The sequence below is a fragment of the Rhipicephalus microplus genome, chromosome 1 (assembly GCF_043290135.1).
Source record: "Rhipicephalus microplus isolate Deutch F79 chromosome 1, USDA_Rmic, whole genome shotgun sequence".
Classification (NCBI taxonomy): domain Eukaryota; kingdom Metazoa; phylum Arthropoda; class Arachnida; order Ixodida; family Ixodidae; genus Rhipicephalus; species Rhipicephalus microplus.
Window position 1 is genome coordinate 301,430,190 of NC_134700.1, and position 23,270 is coordinate 301,453,459.

General features: G+C 50.3%; 1 protein-coding gene across 11 annotated transcripts in view; it reads left to right on the forward strand.

Moving 5' to 3' along the window:
• LOC119165999 (high affinity cAMP-specific and IBMX-insensitive 3',5'-cyclic phosphodiesterase 8B) overlaps positions 1-23,270 on the forward strand; it is a 404,448-nt gene that overhangs the window by 172,867 nt on the left and 208,311 nt on the right. For 10 of the 11 annotated variants that reach the window (XR_012884029.1, XR_012884034.1, XR_012884037.1 and 7 more), the window contains one exon: positions 9,439-9,671. The exons of the other annotated variant lie outside the window; for it this stretch is intronic. Coding sequence is in view for 7 of the 10 variants with exons in the window: in XM_075865579.1 (XP_075721694.1) it covers positions 9,439-9,671 (233 nt within the window). In the remaining 3 variants the exon portion in view is untranslated. The remainder of the gene's footprint in view (positions 1-9,438; positions 9,672-23,270) is intronic. 11 annotated transcript variants of the gene reach the window in all.

Below are 23,270 nucleotides of genomic sequence, written 5' to 3' on the forward strand. Positions count from 1 at the left end.
GGAACGACGACTCCCACTGCGTTTGGCTTGAGCTTCAGGTCATACCCGAAGTCTTTCAGTTTCCCAAGTCTTTCGAAGACGACTTCGAAAGATTGCACTGGCGTGTACAGTTCATGCTGTATGTCTCGCATATATTAGATGAAGCCAAGGCTTTCAGCTGCTGCACCACACAAAGTGGCAGGTACGTCTTGTTCGACAAAAAAAAATTGTTCTTTGGTTCTGTCGTTCGCTGAAAGCATCAACTCAATTTTCGCATGCGCGACTGTGGTGTGCCCTAAATATGCTGCGAGCTTAACGTCGCAAGCTTGCTGAAGTTCATCTGGCAGTTTCGCAACATCGCTTCTTGATATTACACAGCAGTTGGCACCAGCATCTGGCTTGCATGTGATTGGATAGCCCTCGATGTACCCAGTAGTGCTCCAGTCATCACTGTCGATCGCGCTGACAGTCAAGGTTAGTAAAAAAAAACGTTCTCTTTTGCTCGCAGATCTCGTATTTGTTGGCTGAATTTTCGCTGGTACTTGGATGACCTACATCCCCTGGCGAAATGGTTTAGCCTTCCACACTTTCGGCATTTCGCCCTCTCACTAGACACATGTCACTGCAGTGCACTTGACCCCCACGTTTGTAGCAACGATTTTTATCTATTGCGACTGCATTTACTATAGAGTGCCTTCACTTGATCCTGTGGCTTGACTAATCTCTCTGAAGTACTCTTTGCTTTGTTCATGCGCGCAGCACATGTCGACAGTCTTTCCGTACGTCGGGTTTTCCGCTATCAGTCTTTGCGGAAGGCTCTTATCCGTTGTGCCCAAAATGATTCGGCTGCAGAACATGTGGTCGTCCAGACTCCCGAATTCACAGTTCTTCGCAAACACAGGCAGTTCTGTTAGCCCCTCGTTCTGTTAGTTACCTATCTTTTGGTTTCTAGAACCGAAAAAAAATTCTTGAAACGTCAAGTTGGTCGCGGGCCTGTAGTACTCTTCGAATTTCTTAATCAGAACTTCCACATCATTTCTGTCTTCCACTTCCTCGAACTTGAAAGTACTTTAAGCCTTTCGAGTTTCTTCGAGTATGGCAACTAGCAAAGTGGCTGCTTGAACATCCTTTGGCTGTTAATTACACTTCGTAGCAGTGGAACACAGCAGAAAATTACTTTCCCAAGTTTTCCAGGCAATCCAGGAGTGCTGTGAGGCCTCCATGAGCTTCGGTTGTGGAAATAACGCAGACGCCATCGATGCATCACCTGGGTTTCGCTGCCACTGTGTAGCGAGGCTAGCAGTCGGGTGAACAACAACTTTATTTTAGTTGGGTTAGTGCTACATAGAGCGGAGCGAGACGTAACATGTCACGTGACTACGGGTGTTATCTGACGACTGTACATCCAGCCAGGCTACAAGCAGCATTGTGACAACGAACGCAGAGAATATATACTATGGTCCCAGCGGGAATTGAACTCCAGCATTCTGCATTCCGATCAAATATTCTACCACAGAGGCACGCCAGGTCTCGGAACTGTTTATAAGTAGACTGTACTGTTCGTAAAACGTCAATTGTGGTTGCAATGCTGAATATTGAATCTTATAACCAGTACATACATGCTCCTATCCTACAGACATCACGTCGGGTTAACGGCAATTGCAGTAAAGCGCCATCCACGGAAGATCATTTATCTAGCAGTGTCCAGGGCCGCCATCCTCGCTGGCACAAGCTCTACACATCAACTTACCGCTTCTAGTGTTGCTAACAACCATGTTGCTGTTGGCATCGTTACGCAGCGGTAAACATGTGACTGTGCGTAAATTTGTACAGTGCCAGTTTTTATGAAAGAAAACACAGGAACGCGTGGCCTGCGCGCTCCGGCGGCTGCTGGCAGCGCGTTCAAGCGGGAGCGAGAGCAACCACAGTCTCTTTTTGCGTCATCTTGCGCCGAGGAAAACAACCATTCGTTGCTGATCTGGAACCAGTGACAAGAATGACCCCCCCCCCCCCTTCAAGGCGATTACGCCAAAGCCGGTAATCACCTTGAAGGGGGAGGGGTTGCAATCTTGCCTTTCTATATCAGCAAGGAATGGTTGTTTTGGTCGCCGCGAGATGACGCGAAAAGAGACTGTGGTTGCTCTTGCTCCCACTTGAACGAGCTGCCAGCAGCCGCCGGAGCGCATAAGCCATGCGTCGCCCTGTTCTCTTTAATAAAAAGTGGCACTGTACATATCTTTAGCGTCATTTTGCTACGTTTAGCTCAATAAAAAATTAACGATCCAGTCACCTTCCCTCTGCATGTTTCGCATAACATCCGTTCCCAATGTACATGGAATCTGACGAAGGTTTACATTATCCTTGTCATGACCAGCAAGTGATATTCCGCAAACCATTTTACCCTCCCCTACTTATTTTAGTTTACCCCAAATTAATAGGGGGATCTCAAGAGCACACAGAGGTAGGCGGCAATATAGATAGCTAGATAGATATATAAGTACATAGATATACGATAAATGTGGCTGCATTACACAAAAAATGCGAAGATAGCAAAATAAAATAAGTATTCAGTATACACACGAAAACAAAAAATAACAAGTAAAAATAAAGCTATGAAAAGTTGAAATAATGATGAATGCAGCAAAAAATTAATTTGGAAACAATAATACGGCGGCCTGCCAACGCCTCAAACAGCCAATATTTCCAAAGCACACAAAAAATGTGTTCTTGCGTTAGTTTCTGACAAATTTCTTTTAAGTTGTCTGACAAATTTCAAACTACGTCGCATTCTCTTCTAAATTGGCTATTTCTTTTCGGTTGGACATTTAGAGTCATTGGACGTACAGTCTTGGTTGGAGACTTAGTCTAATTGGACATTTATTCTCGTTGCGCATTTCTTCTCGTTGCACATTTATTCTCGTTGCACATTTAGTCTCAGTAGACATTTAGTGTCTACTGAGACTTTTAGTGTCGTTGAGAGAGAGAGAATAAACGTTTATTAATAACAAATGCACACTGAGCCTTCTTTTGGTGGGGCCCTCAGTCCAGGGCCCCATTGCCTTGCGCGACCCTGCGAGCCCGCTGGACCAGCTGCTGCTGTTCCTGCCGGCGTAAGCTGAGCAGTGCAGACTCCGAAGAGGAAGGGGTGGGATTGGGAGGAACGCCCTGTGGGGCAGAGCATTCCCACGTGGAGTGGTACACCGTCGGTACGGATCCACTGAAGGGTCAGTAGGAGGAGTAGAGAGTCGGATGAAAGCGGTTTAGCATATAAAGGCAAGGAAATTAATTGGTCTGTAGTTGCCGCCAAGCGACAGCATCTGCTCTGTTAAGTGAAGGATGAGGGGGAGGATCCGTATAACGTCTCTGTCGGAAGTACTCCAGCGTAGCGTTGTAGTTTAGTGGCTCTGCCGATGCGTTGTATGGATTGGAAAGCTTTTCCAATGGAGCCCAGCCGGTCATCTGTCGGGCAACCGCATGAACGCGTTCATTACCATGGAGAGAAGCGTGTCCAGGAGTCCAGACGATACGCACAGGACGTAATGCGGACAGTGAGACAGAAGAGAGGATATTGTGTGTATGTGCAGCCACAAGTCCTTGAGCGAAAGCACGTCAAGCAGCTTGTGAATCTGTTACAATAGTGACAGGGGAGTCATGTGACAGTGTCGTAGCGTGAACAATTGCCAGAGCAAGAGCTCCCTCCTCTGCCAGACAACTGTTTGTAGTGCGAAGTGTGGCAGACGCCACAAGGGCGTCTTTGTCATCTGTCACGACTAAACACATGGCTGATTTCTCTGGGTAGCGTGCCGCATCAGTGTAAAGTACTTGTAAGTCTAAGGTACCATCACCGAAAACGCGTGTCATAGCCTGAACTCGGGCACGTTGACGACCGGCGTGGCGGGAGGGATTCATATTGCGTGGAATCGGAGGCACTTTGATGAGTGCGCGGACAGTAGAAGCAAGTTTATTTCGCGGTACTTGTACAGGCTTTTTGGGAATCGGGTAGCCAAGACGAGACAGGATAGCGCAGCCCTGACGGGTCTCCCTGAGCTGTTAGAGCTGACTGTTGTGCTGGACCTCGATGAGTTTGGTTACGGTGTTGTGGACTCCTAGTTGAAGGAGGCGTTGTGTAGATGCGTGTAGAGGCAAGCCGAGAGCCGCCTTCACAGCTGTCCATAGAAGGATATCCATCTTTTTTTATTTGAGCTAGCGTGAGATCGTGAAAGGGAAAATGATAGGTGAGCCGACTAACTATGAGTGCTTGTACTAAGTGGAGGACATCCTTCTCACAGAGGCCTCTCCTGCGATTGGTGATGCCTTGAATTATGTGTGTAATTTGAGTTATCTGCTGAGCCAGAAGGTGTGTAGTGTGCGAGGCCTTGCCGTCGGACTGAAGGTAGAGGCCTAAAATGCGAATTCGTGGTACCAGAGGCATAGGACGGCTATCAAGAAACAGCGAAATGTCAGGAGAATCAGTGGTTTTGTGGCGCCGCTTGTATACCAATAACAACTCTGACTTGTCCACTGAGCACGTAAGGCTGCCGGCATCAGCATAGTCTTGTACCACAGACACAGCTTCCCGTAGGGCGTCCTGAATGGTTCCGTCTGATCTTTTGGTTGCCCAAATTGTGTAGTCATCTGAATAAATGGCATGCTTGATGTTGGGAACCTGTTGTAATAGGGAAGGGAGTTAAGCCATAGCTACGTTGAACAAAGTGGGCGAGAGAACCGAGCCCTGTGGTGTTCCTCTGCCTGCGAGACGAATGACGTCCGACCGGAGGTCTCCAATCCCAATAGTGGCCGTGCGGTCAGAAAGAAAGGACCTGACGTAATTGTATAAACCTGAGCCACACTAGATGAAGCGAGATTGTCAAGAATAAGGTCGTGAGAGACGTTGTCAAAGGCACCCTTCAGATCCAGGGCCAGAATAGCTCGGACCTGGTTTGAAGTGGGGCTATCTAACACATCCTGCTTAAGCTGTAATAATACGTCCTGTGTAGAGATACAAAGACGGTAGCCGAATAGTGTATCAGGAAAAAAGTGATTGTCTTCGAGAAATGGTTGTAGTCGAGAGAGTACAACGCATTCAAAGAGTTTAGCTACACATGAAGTTAAGGATATAGGGCGAAGATTCCGAAGATATAGCGGCTTGCCAGGCTTTGAAATAAGTATGATTTCTGCGTGTTGCCACTCCTGTGGTAGCGTGCCGTTGTTCCAATGTTCGTAGTAAAAAGCGGTTAAATATTCGATGGACTGGTCATCTAAATTACGCAGAAGTGTGTACGTAATCCCGTCTGTCTTGGGTGCTGTGTTATGCTTAATGCTTTGCAAAGCTGCCCTAACCTCTGCTTCTGTAATGTCTTCATCTAGAGGCGTATCGTGTACGTGTGGATAATCACGATAGGCGGGACGGGGGCCCGTGGATACCTAGTGTTGCTTTAAGGTGTGCAGCAGAGTGGTATCGTCGAGCCCTGATTTGTGGAGAATGGTGCGGATTGCGTTAACAGTGTGTGATTTTGTCTGCGTAGGATTTAAGAGAGCTTGGAGTATACGCCACGTTCTAGGTGTACTTAGTGAGCCGTTGAGTCGATCGCACAAGTTCTGCCAATTGTTGCTAGTGAGGATGTTCGCATAGTCATGTGCCTCAGTAGCTAGTTGGGCAATTCGGAGACGAAGTTTTTGGTTATGTTTCTGCCGCCGCCACAACCGTGTCAAGCCTCTGTGGGCATCCCAAAGATGCAGCAAATGCCGGTCCACATCCGGCGTTTCTGTCGTCGCAGTGTTGAGTTTGGTAGCTGTTTGAAAATCGGACTGAAGTTATAATATCCACGCCTCTAGGGAAGGAGAGTCCTGATGGGTAGTTGTATGATTACGCCTAAATGCATCCCAATTTGTTAGTTTTATGATGCGCTCTGGGGCACGCGTGGCTGCTACTTGGAGCTCTGTAGTTAGTATATGGGGATCACTGCATAGATTCACCATGAGGTTGCACCAGGAATGGTGACTAACGCCCTTGACTATCGTGAGGTCGGGGCATGTGTCCCTGCTCACACTATTACCTAGGCGAGTGGGTTGATCAGGTTCTGTCAGCAGGGTCATGCGATGAATTGCGAGAACCTGTGCGAGTCGTCGGCCTTTAGGCGTTTCTGTTGCGTAGCCCCAAGCCGGATGGGGGGCATTGAAATCTCCTACAATAACTATGTGTTTGCCCAACTTGCATATTTGTGCAAATAGATTACCGAAGTCATCGTTCCTGGCGTTAGGTGCACTGTAAACGTTAAGCACGTACAGGCTGCTACTGGAGCGAGAGCATGGGACTAATTCGAGAAGCACGTGCGAGATGGAGGTGCTTTGAAAGGTGTGTTTTATGACAGTGACATGCTTAGAAACTAATGTAGCTGTGCGATCTGGTGTATTGTTCGTTACGTCCGTGTATGTGGTGTAACCCGGAAGCGTAAGGGTACATTGTACTTCTTGTAACGCTATGACATCGCGAGTAATCCCCTGCGTCGCAATGAATTGCGTTAGAGCTCCGCGTTTCCTACGATACCCTCTGAAATTCCACTGCCACACACGTAGGAGTTGAGGGGTGTCACGCGTTGGCCTACGGTTTCTCGCTATGATCATGCAATAGCGGGGCCTCGGTAGTACACGGAGGCATTTCAGACTGTGCTAAATCTTGGTGGAGGTTGGTGGGAAGCGGGACTGCAGCAGCTGCGGCTGTTGGGACGGTTTTTCGGGACGGTGATAGGAAACGGGAGGGGCGTATGTAAGGATGCGGTCGCTGTGTTTCACGTGTCGGGTGGTGCGTTTTGGTGCAGATGGCGCAATATTAGGTTGGCCAAGTGCAGACGATATCTTCTGTTTAACATCCGTTACACTCTGCTGGACAGCAGGTTGCAGGGCCTGCTGGATCAATTGTTGGAGTGGAGCTGTTAGTTCAGCCATAATGCTATCCTTCATTTTCTGCATTTCTACCTGCATCATAGCTGCGAATTCGTTCCTTAAAGAAGTAGCTATTTCGTTCAACGCCTCTCGTGTGCAACAGTCAGATTGTAACCTTCCTCAGATTCAATCCACCATGGGGACGGATTGCTATCTTGTAGTCCTCGGCAGGGAGCGGTGGGAGTCTTGGTAGACGCGTCTTAGGCCGGCTCTGGCGTAGGGCGGGCTCAGACGGCGTGCTGGGCAGCTGCTCAGTCGGTACGGTATGGGGTTGCAGCTGTCGGCGTTTGTTCGCTCTCTTGGTAATAGTGATCCATGGATGTGCGTTGTGCTCACTGCTAGCCTACGTATCGGCGTCTTGGCTGGTCTGCGTAATCATCATGTGGTCCGTGGAGCGAGAGGGCAATGAGTGCTTCTCGTCGGCTGCGACGCTCGCCATCCGCTGTAGAGCGGGGCGGCGGGCTGGGCACGTCCAAGCGGCGTCTCCGGCTTGTTAGGGTTAGCGAGGCGGACCTCGCCTAAGAACTTTTGAAAGCGTTATGACGTTTAGAAGCGCTCTCAGAGGTTGGAGTACGGAATAGGCTTGACAGGGGTGATGCTAGGAACAAGTTCCTATCATTGCAACAGGTCGCCAGAAAGAAAATCTTCTTGAAAATGGACCTGAGCTGGAGCCGATATGATTCGCGTCCGTAGGACTCGTTCGCCAGGTGGCGACCCCCAGTGTCGTTGAACATTTATTCTCGTTGTACATTCCGTCCAACGCCTCCTCTAGAAAGATGCCTGAGGAATGGCTCGCGCTCTCAGCGGAGTTGGCCTGCCTTCAGTTTTAAACAAGCTCCGCGCGGTGGCACTCGCGACCGACGCTATCATCACGGCGACGGGCGGTACCAGCCAAGGAGGATTTAAAAAGTTGCTGGAGTGGAAATGATTGCGCCAAAGTGAAGTCGTTCCTCTGGCAAGATGGCGGCTGTGGCGGCCATCTTACTAGGGGCATAATAAAGTATCATCGTTCAGCGATGAAAAACGAAGTGTTTCCCTCGCACGCCCAACGAGTGTGAACTTCGTCGGGTCACATAGTGCTCCAAGTGCGTCTTACAGTCACTACTTTTCCTTAGTGAACCTCTAATCGGAGGCAAAGTTCTTTGAAGATTCAGTGACCCATACTCGTTTCTGTGTGTTGTTTCGTCGTGAACAACTTTCTTTTATTATAGAACTAACGTAGAATTTACATAACATATCAAAGCCACTTGATCTTCAAGTGGGCACTATCAGAAAAGAGCATGTTTCCGCCATCTTGGCAGTGGCAAAAGGTGGCTTCAGTTCTGCTGGCAAGGCATTGCGGGAGCTTCCACTCGAGCAATTTTTCTTTAATCCTCTTTGGTACCAGCTAAGCGTTTTTCATCTGCGGCCCATAGGGTCGCGTCAGTCGAGAGTTGTTCGAGACCTGCAACTGTGCACCACTGTTTCGGAGGCTATGCAAAGTGTAGCGTTGTTGCACCGTCCGCAACAGGTGACACTAGCAACAGAGAACATTTTGAAAATGAAGGAGGGAAAGGGTGTGGCAGCTGTTTTTTCTTCTCATGCGGCAGGCATCTTCCTAGAGGACGTGTTGTTCCGTCTCGTAGGACATTCAGGCTCTGAATTGTTCGTTACGCGTTCCAATAAGTAATCAGTGGCAAAGAAAAACCTACATCTGGCAAGTTATAAGGAGCCTTCATGTGCGTGCGTATGAAGGCTCCCTAGCAAGTTAGGCTACAACTTTCTTCCTACTGGTACACAATGTTGAGAGTTGTGAAGCTTTCTGTGTGTTTATTCATGCGTGACTTGTGAGCGTTCGTCAAAAACGGCTTGCCCAAAATCAAATCAACTGAAGAAGAAGCTAGCGGCTGCTAAGTGTCCTTCTTGCTTGGAAAAAAAATCTAGGTGGGGTTGGTTCAGCGCGGTGTCGTCTCTTCCTCTGTCCTTGTCTTTATTTTTGCGCTGTTTTTCCTTCCCAAGTATGAACCATCAAATAGCCCAACTTTCGCTATTGTTGTAAGTATCCTTCTCAGTGGTACCAGCACGTTCTCAGGGTTTCCCTTAAGAGGGGGGGGGGGTGTTCATTGCAGCGACCCCCCTCCCTATTAAGTATATGTATGGGGCAGATCTTGCACCCCCCCCCCTTCCTATGTCACTGAAGACTGCAACCACTCCTTCCCGTGCACACACGCTTATGCCAGTACACCCGAAACGCGACGCTAAGCATTTGTATAATGAGGCTTTAAAGAGCCAGATACGGACAATTATACGGGCCACACACTTGTGACAATTATACGGGTCACACAATTGTGACTGCCTTTTTGTTGCGCTATAAAGCTCATTGCGTATCAAAAACGGCCTGCGCATCTTTCACCATGTCTTTTGTTGCACAATAAAACTTATTACGTATTAACGATGGCCTGTGCTTCGTAACAGTGCCATAACACGAAACGTTTATTCTGTAAGAATAGCGGTATGTAAACGTCGTGTTCTGTGCAGTTCATGAACCACGCAGCTGAGAGGCTAGTGGGCTACACGGCAGAGGAATTGCTGGGCGAGAACGCCCAAGAACTGCATCGCACCGGAGCCCTGAAGGCGGAGGTGGCCGAGTGCATCATCGCCGAGGTTTACAAGGGCCACGCGTGGCAGGGCACGCTGTTCCAGCGCCGCAGGTCCGGCGAATGCGTTCCAGTCTGGAGCAAGATTGCGCCCGTCAACATCACTGGGCCAGGGTATTTAATGTGTAGTGGCATTTAGTAGCGCGGGAACAAAAAATGGCCCCGTATCTCCTTGTTACACTGCAAACGTCGTCGAAAGATGGTGAATCGGTGAATGGTATTCTGGAGACGCTGCGTTAGAGTGCCTCGAGCATGCAGCGGAGGCGAACGAGCGCACCAAGCCACGTCACACGTGAGACATGAGCGCTATCTGGCAGTTATCTTGGAAATCGAAGCGCACGGCGTGCCCGCCCGTCTCGGAGGTGATAAGGTGTGGAACGCCATGTGACGGGTAGGTGCAACCACCGTGTCGTCTTAGCAAAGCGTTAGAAACACTTGCCTTTTCGTGCAATCGTTGCATGGTCAGCGCAGCGGGATAAACGCTACGGTCCTTAGAATTACTTATGTATGTCTTTTCTAGTAAAAGATACACATACAGAACATTGACATGTTATTATGGGTTCTCATATTTGTGCACCAATTGCTTTTAATTGCGAAGCATTTCTTAGAGAACTTCGGTGACTTTGAGCGTATCTATCTATCTATCTATCTATCTATCTATCTATCTATCTATCTATCTATCTATCTATCTATCTATCTATCTATCTATCTATCTATCTATCTATCTATCTATCTATCTATCTATCTGTCTATCTATCTATCTATCCATCTATCTATCTATCTATTTAGCCACCTACGACTTTTAGCGTCCCTGGCCGTTTGGGTAATGGTATCGATACCAAACTTGGTATGGCATAACATGACTGTATGATGAGAATATTTGACTAGTCATAACATGAAAATCATTATATGTATGTCATAAATGTTATGATTTACATTTTATGGTCGTGCTGCTCTTGCGGTGGTCTCGTTCACCAGGCATGTTGCGAAACAGGTATGATATGACATGATTACATGGTGAACACAAGCGACAGACCCTAACGGGGAAATCATGACATGCATGTCATGTAAGTAATGAGTCATGACTACACGCCAAGCTCATGATGCGTTCGCAGCCGTCTCGCTAGCTTCACATATACCAAATTCGGCGTTACGTCAAGCGTATGGATGACGAATGTATGTGACAATAGGAGGGAAAGGTGGGCTAGTTGGTAATTCATAATGGTTCAGCGAACTGGGAGCGCGGGAGTAAACACAGACACAAAGCAAAGAGGAGGCACACAGCATGAGCGCCCGTGCTGTGTGCCTCCTCTTTGCTTTGTGTCTGTGTTTACCCCCGCGCTCCCAGTTCGCTGAACCATCATGAAGGTATGTGACTGGTGCAAACATGATAACGATGAGATGCGTGTCATGTGACATTATGACTACAAGCCACACTCATGAAGCCCTCGCAGCCGTTTCGCTAGCTTCACATACACAAAGTATTAAGTATTAAGGGACGTGAATGGACGACAAAGGGATGCGACTTGTGCAAGCATGATAATCATGTGATGCGTGTCATGTAACAACAAATTTGGTATTACGTCACGTGAATGGATGATGAAGGTATGTGACTCATGCAAACAGATGCTTGTCATGTAAGAGCATGACTACATGCCACACTCAAGCCGCAAATACATTTAGACGTGACCCGGTGCGCGTGTGCTCCAGCGTTCGTTTCGTCGCGTCATGCCGGTGATGCCACTCCAGTCACCGACCTGCCTGGTATATACTCGCAGGAACGCGCCGCACTGCACTTCTTTGAAGCATGTACGTTTGAGCACGCACGGCGTCCCTTCGTCACAAAGCTTGGCAGGCGCGGTGCATTCTGGGTAACGTCGTTGGTGCGAAATGCAGCATGTTGCATTTCGCACCGGTTGCCGCCGGGCAGACGCTGGTCGCGTCTAGCGTCAGACTATAGAATGTTCGCGTTTTGCTAACGTAGCGTCACTGCGCCGAGCGTGAGCTCGTCAGCGTTACGTTGAAGTATATTGGGCCCTTCATGATGCTCTCACCGCCGTTTCGCTATAGATTCACATATTCCAAGTTTGGTAATACGAGACGTGAATGGACGACGAAGGTATGTGACTGGTCCAAACATGATAATCATGAGATGCGTGTCGTGTAACAACACGACCACATGCCACCGTCATGATGTGCTCGCGGTCGTTTCTCTAGCTTCATATATACCAAATTGGTATTGCATGACGTCAACAGAAGGCTAAGTTAAATTACACGCCCGAACATGATAATCATGATATGCGTCTCATGTAAAACATGACTACATGCTACGCTCATAGCACGCTCGCGGCCGCTTTGCTAGCTCCACATATACCAAATTTGGTATCAAGTGGCGTGAATAGATAATGAAGGTGAATGACACGCCCAAACATGATGATTATGACACGGAAGTCATGCACGGCATTATTTGCCTCCGCCTCGTAACGTTGTGCTGACTTTAAACTGACATATAAACCTTCCTCATTTGTGCTTCGCATATCGATTCTCACTATACGTGGGATCTGTCCATTTTTAATTGACAATCGCACAATTATGAACACTGAAGCTTGAGCAATATTGGTAAGTGCTGCGGATGGGGTCAACCGTTTGGGGTATCGTCTGGTGTCGTTTAGAGTGACGTAAAGTGCGGACAAACAGACAAATGTACAGACAGACAAACTTTTTTGCGTCGAAGGTCCCAAGAAAGACGTCTTTAAAGTTATACTCGCTTTAATCTTACAACTCTCTTTTGAGATTACGCTCCCTTCAGAGAATCGTGGGAGGCACAGCTCTCTAAAGCGGAGACGTGGGTGGGCGTGCGCATGGAAGGAAGAAGCAGGGGGTGGATGTGACGTTAAGGCTCCTTCACAACGAAGGCCAAAGCCGGGGCAACCTCCTTCTAGGCGACGGGCGGAAGCGCTCCTGGACCGCCCGCTGAAGCCTACCACTTTTCCGAACGCTGAATAGAAGTCGGTCAGTTGGAGGCAAATTCAAACCGGCACGTTTTAAAATTTGCACACCCTGAGCGAAATGCATTCCTCGACATGCTCTCCTCACTTGTCAAGGTGCTTAGCTAAAGCTACTCTGTACTACGTCACGCGGAAATGTCAGGCCATTAGAGCTTTAGTACCAACACAGAATCCCATAGAGGAGTGATCGGAAGAGACGCTTGCCAGCAAAAACCTGGTGGTGGTGGTGGTGAAAACATTTAATAACCATTAAATGGTTACAGAGAGGTGATTGGGTTGGGGCCTTATTGGCCTCCTACCCTCACAGCACTAGGTGGAACCCCTATTCCGGGGCTCCATTGGCAAGCAACGCCGCCCGCGCACGTTGAACCAGAGCCTCTTGGGCCTTCAGGTCTTGACAGCCGAGCAGGGCCGCCTCCCAGTCCTCTCTCGTGGGATTGGGGTTGGGGGGGATAGATCGATTAGACTGGCACGCCCAGACGATGTGAAAGGTGTCAGCCACCTCACCACAGAACTGGCACGTGCCATCAAAGGATGAATTGAAATGTTTTAGCACTGCCGGGCACAGTACAGTATTGGTAAACAGTTTTAAAAGGAGGCGCTCGTCAGCGCGATGCAGTCCTTTACAAGGGTCTGGATAGCGCCGGTGCTCCTCCTTGTAGTAATTGGTAATATCTTTGAATGAAAGGGCCGAATTGTCTGATTGCGAGTAGGCTTCCAAAGACAGGGAGATAGCCCGGGAAGAGAGTGCGCGGGCGGCCTGATCGGCCTGTTCGTTACCCCTGAGTCCTTGGTGACCGGGTGCCCCAACCAGATTTCGCGGAGTTGGATTAACGTATCGGCAGCTAGGTTCCAGTATGCGCTGAGCAAGCGGTGAAGCCCACCCTAGCTGATAGTTCCGACAGGCCCCTCGTGAGTCGGTGATGATATGTTTAGAAGAGGGATAGGTGAGAGCCAGAGCGATGGCAACCTCCTCCGCGTGTGTTGCGCTGTAGGCTTTGAAAGTGAGCCCGTTTACGGTGTTTGCGTTGTGTATGACTGCGGCAGTATACCACCCCCCATGGTGCGGGCCGGCAACGTCCACGTAGCACACGTGTTCCTCTTGACCAAAGTGTCGCTGCAACGCTTCCGCGCGCGCCTGGCGGCGACCACTGTGGTTTTCTTTGGACATGTTGCGGGGAAGGGGTCGGACCCGGAGGGCGCGTCTCCAAGGTTCTGGCACTCTCACCCTTTCCTCAATATAGTAATCGTGTTTGATGTGTATTCGGTCCAAGAGGCGGCGACCGGAATGGGTCTGTGCAAGGCGCGTGTATTGGTTAACGAGGTGGGCTTCTCGAAGTTCCCGGTAGGTATTCACCACGCCTAGGGCCAGAAGTCTCTGGTTGGACGTGGTGATAGGGAGGTCGAGAGCCCGCTTGATAACTTTACGGTGGATGACCTCGAGTTGATCATCCTCGTGTTTGCGTAGGTGCAAGTAGGGAGTCGAGTAGAGTATTCTACTCGTTACGAAAGCATGGGCAAGCCGCATTGCATTCCTGCTTCGTAATCCGCCCCGCTTGTTGGAGACCCGGCGGACCATACGGCCCACCTGGTCTCCCACCGTGCGAAGTTTGGCTATTGTGGTGTCGGCCTTGCGTTGGTGGTGTATGAAGAGGCCAAGGACGCGGATCTCCTTGGCCTCACGGATCGGTCCCGAGGGAAGACTGATATGGAGCTGAGTTGTGTCCTGAGGGGAGGGACGTACGTGCACAAATTCTGACTTAGCCGGGGCACACTGGAGTCCGCAGTAGGTTGCGTAGTCGTCGACTACAGTCGCTGCTGCTTGCAGGCATGACTCCATGTGACCCAGGTTACCTTGCGTGGCCCAGATCGTGATATCATCCGCGTAAAGAGCGTGATGTATCCCTGGTAAAGAAGCCAATTTGGGGGGAAGATGAAGCATGGCTATATTAAATAGGAGGGGAGAGAGGACCGCGCCTTGAGGAGTTCCCCTCGAGCCGATGACGTAAGGCCCATGTTCCTCATCTTGTATGCGTATGTAGGCTCGACGGTCTGTAAGAAACTCTCTAACATAATTGAATGTTTTATAACCACAGTTGGTCTGACTGAGGTGGTCAAGGATTACCTCATGCTTCACGTTGTCGAATGCTCCTTTAAGATCCAAGGCCAGGACTACCTTGTCATTGTGGGGGCATTCAACAGGATCTAATATGTCATGGTGGAGCTGTAGAAGTATATCCTGGGCTGACTTCTGAGGGCGGAATCCAAACATGGTGTCCGCAAAAGTGTGCTGTGTTTCTAGAAACTCGGAGAGTCTGTCGCGCACCATCGTTTCCATCAGCTTGCCGACACAAGACGTGAGGGAGATGGGGCGAAGGTTCTCCACGTCAATAGGTTTACCTGCCTTCGGGATGAAGGTCACGAGAGCTGATTTCCATTCAAGAGGGAGAGGAGTTTCTCCGTCCCAAATGCTATTGATGTATTTGAGGAGCGTGGCGTAGGCTGCGTCGGGAAGATTGGCCAACAGTTTGACCGTAACCTGGTCACGCCCTGGTGCAGTTCCACGCTTCATCTTGCGTAAGGCCGCCTGGAGGTCGTGGAGCTGGAACGGGGTGTCCAACTGCGTGTTCTTTTTGCCTGCGTAGGAGTATGCGGCCGTCCGGGGGTCCTTGGTGGTGCACAGGTATCGGTCACTGAGCGTGTTTGCCAGCTGTGTTGTCGTTCCTGTAAAGTTGTGCATGACCTTATGTAAGTGACGTTGAGTTTCCGTGCGTGTTTGTGTTGGATCGATGAGAGCGCGAAACAGGCGCCACGTGTTGCGACCAGACATCTGGCGTGCAGCCGTGTTGCACCTGTCCACCCAGTTAGTGTCGGCTAGCTGAGCAGCATATTCCGCAGCTTGCTCCGTGAGTTCTAGGATGCGTTTCTTGAGGCGTCTGTTATGTTTCTGTTTTTTCCATCGTTTGGTGAGGCTGCGGCGGGCCTGCCAAAGATGGAGGAGGTGGTTGTCCACGTCTGTTTGAGTTTCCGTGAGCTGTATCAGCTGTTCGTGTTGTTTCAGTGTAGACGTCAGTGATTTAGACCAGGTGTCGTATCCCGACTGGAGAGGGTCTACAATAGGTAGAGTGGTGCGGAAAGTTGTCCAGTCTGGGATACGAGCTTGTGTAAGTGGGCGTTTTAAGGGACGCATGTACACAGTTGTGTTTAATACACAATGATCACTACCGAGAGTGTCCTGTGTGTTCAGCCAGTCGGCATGGCGTATGTTGCGTGTAATTGTGAGGTCCGGGCAAGTATCTCGTTGAACAGAGTTGCCTACACGTGTTGGGCTGGCGGGATCAGTGTGGAGGGTGAGTCCAAGTGTAGAAAGAAGTTCCGGAAGCTTCCTTCCACGCGTGTCCTCTCGTGGGTAACCCCATAACCTGCTTGGGGCATTGAAGTCGCCGACGATCAGGAGGGGGTCCCGTCCTGCCACCTGCATAGCTTGTGTGAAAGTTTCGCTGAACGTGACGTTCTTAAGCTTTGGGGGACAGTAAATGTTTAAAATATGAACAGGTGGGTCAGATCGCCTTATAGGCAGCACCGACACCATTGTGTACGGGAAAGGCGGTGTTGTGGGGAGTGTGACTTCCTGGGCGGTATATTGCTTGTGAACAAGTATACATGTCTCCGGGTTGTGTTGAAATGTAGTGTAATTTGTGAGTTTGACGTCCGAGCCGGGTTCCTGAAGGGCAACCACGGCAACAAGGAACTCAAAGGTCTCAAGATAGAGGCGGAAATGAGCCCGCTTCTTGTGGTTCTTGAGACCTCTGCAGTTCCACTGTGTTAGTAACAACGGCTGAGTTGCTCTGGCTCGCGACCTAGGGTTGGAGGCCATGTTCGGAGATAGAGGGTGGGGTTGTGTTGTTAAGATTACTCAGTTCACCAGCACCCTGTGCTGACGTACTGGAGTCTTCAGAAAAGTCCGACTCATCTGGAGTCACTCTGTTAAATTTTGAGGGGCGATTAACGTCCCTAATTGGCCCTACGCGCTTGAGAACGCGTGCATTGTCTTGTATCCACTTTTGGATAATGTGAGTTACTGTTTGTGTCACCTGTGCGATGACAGTCTCCATATGACGTGCGATGGTGTCGTGGATAATTTTGGGGAGGTCGGCCAATTGTGTTTCTATTGCATTCACCTGGGTCTCCAGGGCCGCGACGCGACTCTCTACAGTAGTAGGAATCTCCCTGTCTGTTATATTTTCCTCTTCGTCGCTCAACGAGGGCTTAGTAGTGAGATTGGTTTTGAGCGAGTCAAGTTCGCTGGCTAGTTTTTCATTCTGAGATCGCAAAAGGGCGAGCTCATGCCTGAGTTTTTGTGTTTCGGTAGTGCTTGTGGCAGAAGAAGGTGGAGAGGAGAGAGAGGAGGGAGAGGAGGCGACCTCCACCCAACTGCCCACCTTGGGTTGGTTGCGTGCAGCGTTGCCAGATGGAGCGCCGAGAGCTGGAGATTCCGCCGCGCCAGGTGGTAGCGTTGCCGTTGCTGCTTTGCCAGGAATTGGCACTTTGCCAGTAGACCGGTGCTTTGGTTTTGTTGGAGTCCCCGATGTCCTGGACCCTGGTTGCTGAAGCCTGATGAATTTTTCAGTGCATTCGCGGGAGCTGGTGAGGTGCGGACCCCCGCAAACTATGCACGTTGGTTTGCATTCGTGGGGGGCCATCCCCTCAGGACCAGCGCCCACGTTTTGGCCGCAAAGGCTGCATCTTTCGGTGACCGGGTTGGGACAGATATCCGCCCGGTGCCCCAGTGCACCACAGCGGTAGCACGCTGGCACTGTCTTCTTGTACTCCCTGACGGGAGTCAGTTCTGCGTTATAGTGGACGAAACGCGGAACCTTCCTTCCCGCGAAAGTCAACACAGCTACGTTGGAGTTCCCCAGCTTGCGCGCATAGACTAGTTCACCGCCACGCCACTGCACACTATGTTTCAGGGACGCACTGGTTTCGAGGTTGTGCACAGAAATCACGCCGCGACACACATCACCGGTGAGCTTGAGGTGACCGCGAAGCGGCAGCGGTCCTTTGCTGGTGTTGATTTGAAAGTCCGACAGCAGTTTCTGAACCACCTCGTTATTCTGCGTGCCACAGATGATGATGTTTTGCTCCCAATTGGGAGAAATGCTGATGTCATTCATGTGCTGCCTTCCGATGAGTTGGGAAATGGCAGCGCCGAGCTCACCTTGTTGAAACGCTGCCTTGAGGGCTACTGTGATGCGTGGCTTGAGCACGATCACGTAGTCGCCAGGATTCATCCTGACCGTTGGTTTCGGCGTCCACTTGGAGACTGGTGAACTCTTTTGTGGAGCTTTAGGAGATGGAGCGCGAGCGTCTCCAGTGGCTGAATTGTTGAGAGGAGTTTTCAGTGCAGACGCTCCTTCCGCGTTTCTTCGGCGGCGACGCCGACCCTCGACGAGTTGAAAAATGTCGGCTTGCTCCGCCGAAATGGTGGATGGGCCGTCGTCTGATGGATTTGTCGGGATATACGACCACGACAGAGTCGTAGGGTCGTAGCCACGTTGTTCAGGCAGCGCCATGTTGAGGAGTTGACCGAGCGGCGTCTCCGCATCCAGCAGCGGCGGAGCCGCCGCCGTGAGGCTTAGCTCGTTCGCTACGTTGTGATGCAAAGTTGCTCGAAGTGGCCGAAAATTGGGCGTACCTGGGTGAGATCGGTGTCCCCAGAATCTTGCTGACTTGGCAGATGCAGTCACACAAGTTTTAGAGCAGCCACATTGAAGAGAGCACGGTTCCAGCCGAAAATCGACGGAGCCGATGAGCGTCGCGTCCGATCACTTCGCGAAGCGCCCGCGTCTCCAAAAAAACCTGGAAGATCTGGCTAGATCAGCCGAATCTGGTCGACCGGGTCCGGAGAGTGGCTGCTGCAAGCGGAGCCCTGAACGGAGCCTCCTCCCTCCTCTCCACCACAAAGAGCCTCCGACTACTGGGAACTTTTCCACAGAAAGCGTCCAGTGACTAAATAACAGTGATGCCAACATAAGACAACGTTCTATCTCTAGATTTATCCTCGAGAATTCCCTGTTTACAAGAAAACTTTGTAGATATCTTTTTACTGTCGTCACTAGAGCCAATTCATTGTGCTCCGTGGGCCAGTTAATAAATTCATTAAAAGTAAGCATCAACATATAAACAACCATTTAAGGTTCTTCTCCTGCATGTTCTTTGTAGTTCGACATAAAGTGCCTGCAGATGGCACCAGTTTCTACGGAGACAGATTATTCTGTAAAGTTCACTTTCTGCCCCCATTTAAGGCATTCATGGGATCATTCGCCTCAACTGCAAGTCTGTAGCGCTGTTCTAGTACTTGGAGCTTTTACATTGCAGCTTCTACAATTTTCTACATTTGCAGTCAGAGTAGCATGATTTACAATAGATCTATGTAGTCACTTTGTTTATTGGCTGGTGGCTACGCCTTCCCTCCGTACATTTCATCAGCTTCCCGTTTGACTAACTATTTCTGTCACTTTTTTTTTGCTCTGATGAAAAAACTGTCAGGCCTGCGCATAACGCACCGCACTTTCACAGTAAATGCTGGAAGAACAGCCTCTAAGTGCCCTTTTTTAGCATTCTTTGGGTAGCTACTGCAAGCACACTTGCAGGGTACCCACTGAGTCACTATTTATTGTGTAGTAGACAGACATTCATTATGCACACTTGCAAGGAATTTTGTGCAATTTGTGTGTGCTGTGGCTGACGACGGTGAATTATGCCACAAGCTTCTTTAAACCCTGCAATCTCCAAAATGGGTATGCACAACAGTGCGTATATGTGGAAACATTAAGCTTTTGTAAAACGTTGCAATATTCGACAGCCCATTCGTTGCGCAATGTGTGCCAGCTGGTTGTTCCTTTGCTGTTATAAAACGCGTTATTAGTCACATTAACGCGATTCATTTCCCGACATCAAGCTTCCCAAAAGCTAGTTTGTAAAGGCGTTCCAAGCACCACCGTGGCTTAGTGATAGAGTACTGAGCTGGCACGCAGGGGACCCAGGTTAAAATCATGTGTCCTTGGTGTTTTTTTCTTTAATTTTTACTGAGTGTTGAGGAAAGAGAGGCGATACGGTGGCGATGGGCCCGTGCCGAGGTCACAGCTTTTATTTGGGACGCAGGCGTAGGCGGAGTTGCCACTGCAGCGTCCAGCCAGGCCAGGAGCTAGGCCCTTCTCTCACTGCTCAGGGCTCGCGCCACACCAGTCAGGCGGCTCGCTGCTTTTTCGGCGCAGCCAGCTAGCCAAATCTAGCGTGACGCTACATAGGCTCCCCCCTAGCGGTTTGCGCGATTGAAAACACATTCACAAAAGAAAGAGAGTGACAAATACAACGTACATGAACGGCAATGCGTAACGCGTCCGTTGGGACGTCCAGATTGTCAACGTTGAGTGGCCGTCGGTAAGCAGTGGGTCTCCGGCGGGTGACTCTGGGAGAATCGCAGCGGGCGAGGGTCACGACGAATGCACATGGTAGTAGCGAGTGCAACCAACAGGGTGCAAATGGGCATCTGGCCTTGAAGTTAAATAGTGCAGCACAAGAAAACTTGCACCGAGGCAGGCTGTGGCAATGGTGGTGGTTCCTGTGTGCAATTAGGCTCTTGGGGCAGGAGACGCAGGTGTCATGGCAATGGTGCCGGTAACTGCTCTGAAGGGGGCATATTATATGCGGCTGCTTTCTTGTCTGCCGTGTAGAGTGCAGTCGAGCCGCGAAAATTCTGCTGGAGATGTATGTGAAGCGACCAGTCGTGTTGCCATGATGAGCCGTGTTATAAAGACTGGAAAGCAAGTCCACAGTAGTTGCAGAATTAGGAGACCGAGGAGAGCGCACAGGTGCAGTGGCTGACGGACTGTCTGCCTGCGTGCTCGGGAGGGCGTACGCAGCCTGCTCTAGCTGTGGTGGGCCAGGCAGGTGGTTCTCAGGATTTCCCGTCATCGTCGCAGCACCGCTCACGGTCGGCCGTAGATGGTTGGTCGCGCTAACTTCTGCTGTGGTAAACGTCGTGGACGATAGTTGTTTCTGCCGGCAATACGGGTAAAAAGGCAAAGTCGGTGAAACATTTGGTTGCTTGGACAACGTCGACGGCGATGCTTCACAAACAAGGAGCGAATAGCGGGCGTGAGGATGTCCGTGGTCGTGGCAGACTCCAAGGCGTGCGGCGGTGTAGTGGTCGTGGAGTCTGACATCTCGCATGGGTTGCGGGCCGTGAACGTCGGGCATGACGACGAAACCTGTGTGATCGGGGACCGAGTAGCAGGCGTGACGATGTACCAGGTCGTAGCAGACTCCAGAGTGTGTGGCACTGTAGCCGCCATGGAGTCTGACATGTCCGAGAAGTCGTGGTCTGTGGAGGTTGCAGAACACGTACGGGTGGCGAGCGTGCCTGTAGTACCATCGGCCGAAGACTTAGAAAAAAACGCACCTCTTGGCGGACTGGTCGTCGGCAGCAGGAACGTCTTGAAGAACCTCGTCGGTTGGGTAGTCGGGTGCGGGAATCGCATCGCTAGTGGCCGGACGAGTAGCTGAAGGAGACGTAGCTGGACAATCAAAGGCTTGGTCAAGGCAGGGATGGTGGCCGGTTGATACCGCTTGCTGTGACTCACGGGAAACCGGGAAGTCATGGTTGAATGGAAGCGGGCGGTAGATGAGGCCGTAGGAGGCCAGCTCGGCAGAGCAGATGCCATCGTAAGGCTGCGGGCTGGAGCTTGAAGTGGCAGTGAGATGACGCAGCTCTGTCGGGTGGGCGTACAGAAGAATGGCGTGCATCAGCAGCTGGTGCGTGACGCCGTTCACCTCAAGAATGGCGTCGAGCTGCATGAACCATACATTGGGTTATCTTGATTGGAACGGCGGCACTGGTGGGCAGAGGCGCGGGAACATGGCTTGAGCTGGCTGGAACATGGCCGCGAAGCTCAGAGGCAGTGGTGCGGAGCTGGTCGCTTTTCCGTTGGTTCAGGGTCACCATATGTTGAGAAAGGAGAGGCGAGAAGGCTGCGATGAGCCCGTGCCGTGGTCACAACTTTTATTTGGGATGCAGGCGTAGGCGGAGTTGCCACTGGGGCGGTCAGCCAGGCCAAGAGTTAGGCCCTTATCCAATTCCCCGTGACTCGTGCCAAACGAGCCACGCGGCTCGCTGCTTTTTCGGCATGGCCAGCTGGCCAAATATAGTGTGGCGCTACACGAGTTTTAAAGAGGATAGTCTGTTTTGGGGACCTTCGACAGAAAAATTTTGGTCGGTCTGTTTGTTAACTTGTTTGTTTGTCCACCCTTAAGGATACCTTAAGTTTTTAAACCACCGACACCATCCGCAACGCCCATCAATATTGCTAAAATTCAACGATCATACGTGTGCGATTGTAAATTAAAAATCTATTATAGCGCATATCTGAGGCACTATAACAACACGTCAATAGTCTGTATATGTGCGTTTTTACTAGAAAAAGAATATATGTCATTCTAAGGACCGTAGCGCTTATCACGCTGTGCTGACGATGCAACGCTTGCACGAAAAGGCGAGTGTTTCCAACGCTTTGCTAAGACAGCATGGTGGTGGCACTCACACACAGAAAGTGGTTCTAAGAGAGTAAGAAAGAGAAAAGTGAGCCCCGTAGCTTTCTGCTTCAGCGAGCAACACCTCAACAGTAGCTCACAAGGGATGGGGGTGAGGAGGGATTAAAAGGATATGAATAAAGGTGTGGACAGAGAAAAAGAGAGATGATGTAAGCCATAGAGTGACGACATATCGAGGGGATAGGAGAAATGGGAAAGATAGAAACACGGTCACAGGAGTCCGAGGACGGGGCACCACTTGCGAGAGCTCTTGTCGGTGTCAGGCGATGGCGTAGAGCAAGTCCAGTCAGTCCGAGCTACACTGTCGTCAGAGGTTGGCGTCAGAAAATGACGCAGGGCGAGCCCAGTCAGTCAGAGCTACGCTGACGTCGGAGATCACGAGGGCACAACCGGTCGGCACTGAATCCAGCGAGCGAGCCCCTCGTGGTGGCACCTACCCGTCACCTCACCTTGCGTTATACACCTTATAACCTCGGAGACGGGCGCGCACGGCGCACGCTCTTCGATTTCCAAGATTACTGCCAGATAGCGCTCATGCCTCGCGTGTGATGTGAATTGATGCGCTCGTTCGCCTCCTCTGCACGCTCGAGGCACTCTGACGCAGCGTCTCCAGAATACTATTCACCGATTTTCTCTCGCAGAACATCAAATAAACGTTTGTTCCCTCTCTACAGACGCAAGACTATCGTCTTTCGACGACATTTGTAGTATAACATGCAGATACGGGGCCATTATTTTTCTTATTTCGAGCGAATATAGTGGTTACGGAGACCGGCATTGTCGTCGGAAAACTAGGGCGCGCATGCGAGCAGTGTTTTGATCTCTTTTCGCTGTAAAACGGCACGACGGTAAGAGTAAATCAGCCGTACACATTTCTTTTTACCATGCCGCTATCTCAATAGCGAACCCAGTTTTCAGTACTTTCTTCCGTTTCTCTGTATGGGACATGCAGCCTTTGCATGGCGAAGGCACGCTGTGAGCGCAAACTTGTCATGTGTTTATGTGTTACAAGACCAAGTTTCTCTTTGTTTCACAAAGTATAGCAATCACTCAGAGCGCTCATTATGATATGCTCCTATATCTTAAACAC